Source organism: Carlito syrichta, unplaced genomic scaffold, assembly GCF_000164805.1.
Source record: "Carlito syrichta isolate Samal-C Ts95f unplaced genomic scaffold, Tarsius_syrichta-2.0.1 Scaffold303036, whole genome shotgun sequence".
NCBI lineage: Eukaryota > Metazoa > Chordata > Mammalia > Primates > Tarsiidae > Carlito > Carlito syrichta.
The window spans coordinates 226,868-231,518 of NW_007247132.1; the positions used below are offsets into that span (position 1 = coordinate 226,868).

The following is a 4,651-nucleotide window of genomic DNA, read 5'->3' on the forward strand; positions in this document are numbered from 1 at the left end:
AAAAAAAAAAAAAAAAAAAGAGGTTTATTTCTGAATTTGAAGCCACGAAGAAGAGCCTGGCCTCTGGCCTTTTCAAAATGGTTCTGCTCACCCTTCAAGTTTTACAGTCCGCTTTTATAAGTTCAGGGTAGTTGTTACCTATACATAGACTATGTGACTAGCAGAGCATTGTATAGAATTTAAGTTACAGCCGTATTTTGTTAGTGATGACATTTATGGTCCACATTTCCTGGCACCGGTTACCACAAGTATCTTACAGCTTCTTCTCAGTAACACCCAGCAGAAGTGTTAATCAAGTTTGCCATAGAATAAAAGGGGTTAACGAGGTCTAAGACATCATACGTCACCACATGTTATACACAAAAGTTATACAAACCATAAGGCTTATGATTACATTGATACAAAAGTTACACAAATCACAAGACTTGATATTATATTATTCAAACCTTGATATTACTCAAACCTGTGACTACTAAGAAAAGGGAATAGGCTGGGCGCAGTGGCTCATGCGTATAATCCCAGCACTTTGGGAGGCTGAGATGAGAGGATTGCCTGAGCCCACAGGTTCGAAACCAGCCTGGGCAACTTGGGGAGACCTCATCTCTACAGCAAATCAAAAAATTAGCTGGGCATGGTTGTGAACACCTGCAGTTCCAACTACTTGGAAGGCTGAGGTGGAAGGATCTCCTGAGCCCAGCAGGCCGAGACTGCAGTGACCGTGAATGTGCCACTGTACTCCAGCCTGGGCAACAGTGAGACTCCAACTCAAAAAAAAAAGGAAGTAAATGGGATTTTACATCTATCAGTTAACTGGGCACAGAATGCAGGGAAGTTAAGGATTCTTTGAGGTTATTTACTGGGAGTGCAAAGGAGATAAGGGAAGCACACCTTTTGTTAACTCTAAAGAACGTGGGTACGTGCAGGAACATTTGAATATTTGCTGTGCCCTTCTCTAAGGGTTGTGGCAACATGACAGACAACAGCAGGTTTCTGTATCTGCTGAGCCCAACTGTGGTAGCCATGAGTGTGCCTCTGCACTCCAGCCTGGCCGAGAGTAAGATTCGACTCAAAAGAACAAAAAAAAAAGAGAGACAGATAAAAGATTTACACCTGCCTAGGCAACAAAGCAAGACTGCAAGAATCCATATAGGCATGACGCACTCGTCCTTAGTCCCAGCTACTTGAGAAGATGAGGTGGGACGATCACTTGAGCCCAGGAGTTTGAGGCTGCAGTGAGCTATAAGTACACCTGCACTTCAGTCTGGGCACCAGAGCAAGACCCTCCCTGGAAAAAAAAAATGCATCCCCACTCTTCTCCTTATTCTCTTTGTCAGGGTTTCTTCACCTACAAAAGAAAGCAAATGGAAGTCAGCATGACAGCAGGTGTTGCTACTGCATGAAGGAAGTATTAACCCTGCACAGCTTGGCCTCAGCCCAGTCACGTCTCAGGTCCCCATGTTCCTCTCCCACCCCCCAAAATGTTCTCCCCATTGTGTCATCTCCTAGCCCTCCAAGAGGGGTTGGCTGCTATGAACAGAAAAGAGTCCAGTCCCATACAAGACATCAGGAGAATAGGAGAACAACAGATCCACAGAGATAAGGCCACACCCAGTCAAAGGGCCCGTTTATGACCGCCCCTGCCTGGGAGCTGTCAAGGAGTCTTCATTACCCTCATTAAACAAACACAGCCTGTAGGACGCTGGCACAGCAAACTCAGATTGTCCCCCACACTGTACTCAACAGAACACAGAAAAGCATTAACCACCCCAAGGACGGCATCCGGGCTCCTGGAAGGGAGTCAACTACGAAGGGATGAACTCAACACTGGATGAAAAGAATGCGAACCAGTTACCAGGTGATTTCCATCTCAGTGAATGCCTTGATTTGGATACTCAGTTCTCATCACTTTGGACTTCAACTTTAGCATAACTTAAGCTAAACTCTAGTTATCTATTTTTTTTGTTTTTTAAGACAGTGTCTCACTTTGGCACCCAGGCTGGAGAGCATAGCCTGGACCTTCTGGGCTCAAGCAATTCTTTCGCCTGGGCCTCCCAAGTAGCTGGGTCTACAGGCACATGCCACCACACCTGGATAATTTTTTTGTTTTTATTTTTGTAGAGAGGAGGTTACACTACGTTGCCCTGGGTAGTTTCAAACTCCTGGCCTCAAGCGATCTTCCCCACTCGGCCTCCTAAAGTGCTGAGATTACAGGTGTAAGCCACTGTCCTGGGCCTAATAATTATCTTTCTTTTTTTTTTTTTTGAGTTGGAGTCTCACTCTGTCACCCAGACTGGAGTGCAGTGGTCGCTCCCGGCCACCGCAGCCTCGACCTGCTGGGCTCCGGCGATCCTTCCGCCTCAGCCTTCCGAGTAGCCGGAATTACAGGCATGCGCAACCACGCCTGGCTAATTTTTTGATTTATTGTAGAGATGAGGTCTCGCCTGCCCAGGCGGGTCACGAACCCGCGGGCTCAGGCAATCCACTCACCTCAGCCTCCCAAAGCACTGGGATTACAGGCTGAGCCACCAAACCCAGCTTAGTTATCTCAAATTTCAGCGTTTTCTGCCTATCTGTACAAAAAAGGAAAATGAGGCAGGGTAGTCAGCACAGGTTGGACATAGATACATTTCCTGTAGGCAGGTTTTAGGCAGTGTTCAGACACTTTTCATTACTTTTTTTTTTACTTCAGATCAAGCTGGCAGCCTACCCAACCCCTCAGTTAATCGAAAGAAAATCCCATCAGATGTAAGACTACTAGAACTTTCCCTTCATGGTTTAGCATAATAATCACTAAGAATCTTTCAGAATCCCTGTCAAAGGCAAAAGGCTGAATACCATCCCTTAACTGGCCAAAGCCACAGAAATGATCATAAGACCACCTTTTAGCTCACGAACTTGTGAACTGGAAACATCTGGCAGATCTCCTATAAAGACAATGTATTCTGAAATAGACCACTTTCCTTCCCACGCCTCCCATCAGAAGGGGAGAGCTGTCAATCTCCAGAGTAGGTTGCCAGCGTGGTACCCTCTTTAGTTTATCAATTGTTGTGAAAACATATCCAGTTTCTTAGTTAACAGCAAAAGCGCAGTCCTTCTGGTTGGAGAGACTTGCCCAAGCCAGGCATTTCTGGCACAAGGCTTTCGCCTGCCCTTTTTTCCTCTCTTCTTTCTCTGATAAACTTTGTTTGAAAACTTTGCAGGCCATTCTGAAATTCACTTCAGGGTTGAGTCAAAGACTCCAAGAGTTTTGCACTGTATCATCAGAAAAGCATTAGGTGAAATTGCCATAGATTACCAACTACTATAAGCAAGCCCAGGTGGAAAGCAAGGCGCCTTCACACACACAGTCATTTCAACTCCTTGCTTCTAGAACACTGAGGAGATAAAGAGGACACCCGCTTTAAAAGCACCCAGCACAGAAAATCTATCAGCAGGCTTTCCATTTCACAGATTAGAAAGCTGAAGCTCAGCCGGGCTCGGTGTCTCACCCCTGTCCTCCCAGCACTTTGGGAGGCTGAGGTGAGAGGACTGACGGAACACAGGTGTTCGAGACCAGCCTGGACAACTTGGTGAGACCTTGTCTCTACAATAAATCACAAAAACTGGCTGGGCGTGGTGGCAGGCATCTGTAGTTCCAGCTACTTGGAAGGCTGAGGCGGAAGGATCACCTGAGCCCATCAGGTCGAGGCTGCGGTGGCCATGAGCGTGCCACTGCACTCCAGCCTGGGTGACAAAGGAAGACTATGAGTCAAAAAAAATTGCAGTAAATCATATACAGCCAGGCCTCCTTCCATCAAATCACTAGACTCACCCGAGAAAAATTAAATGATACCTCTTTTTTTAGTCATTTTTAGAAATAGTTTGAGGGTTAAACATACATCTAACATGAGACCCAATCATTTCATTCCTGGTTTAGTCAAAAGAAGTGAAACCACACGTCTGTATGTTTATACAAAGACTTGTACACAAATGTTCATAGCAGCTTTATTGGTAATAAGCAAAATCTTAAGTTGACTATAGGTCAATAAAGTTGGCTTTTTAAAAAATTCATGAGGGGTGGGGGAGGATGGTTGTGGTTCAGAAATTACCTACGGGGCACAATGTTCACTATCTGGGGAATGGGCCATCAGAGAGACCCACTCCCCACCACTGCACAATATGTCCATGTAACAAGCGTGCCTATGTACCCACTGAATCTAAAATAAAGATTAAAAAAAAAACTTCATGCACGTACTTGATATTGGAAAGTATTTCTTTCTCAACTGGTTTTCGACAAGGTAGAAAGCCACTCTTAATTTTTACTCGATAGCAGATGTTATGAAAACTCAACACGGCGCCTTCCGGGGACATCTTCAAGTTGTCGGAGGTCGTCCCAGGCAGGCCATTGGTGTTGCCTTCTGACATGGGGATAAACACTTCAACATTGTTGGAAGACATCTGAAGAGTTTCTCCTTTCTGTAGAGAAAAAAGCAACAGTAAGTTGACAGTCCGGGTAAACGAGCTTCCAAAAACTAGATAACAATACATTTAAAACAAGTCCTTTCTAAACTGTGCTGCAGCTGGGCATGGTGGCTCTCGTCTGTAATCCCAGCACTTTGGGAGGCCGAAGCGAGGGGACTGCCTGAGCCCAAGGGCTCGAGACCAGGCTGAG

The 4,651-nt window shown here is 45.6% G+C and overlaps 1 protein-coding gene across 1 annotated transcript in view; it reads right to left on the bottom strand.

The window, feature by feature from the left end:
• The window catches only part of ABCG2 (ATP binding cassette subfamily G member 2 (Junior blood group)), a 48,491-nt gene extending 44,054 nt beyond the window's left edge, over positions 1-4,437 (bottom strand). The window contains exon 1 of the mRNA XM_008057496.1: positions 4,235-4,437. Coding sequence (XP_008055687.1) covers positions 4,235-4,437 — 203 coding nt within the window. The remainder of the gene's footprint in view (positions 1-4,234) is intronic.
• Positions 4,438-4,651: the final 214 nt, after the last annotated feature.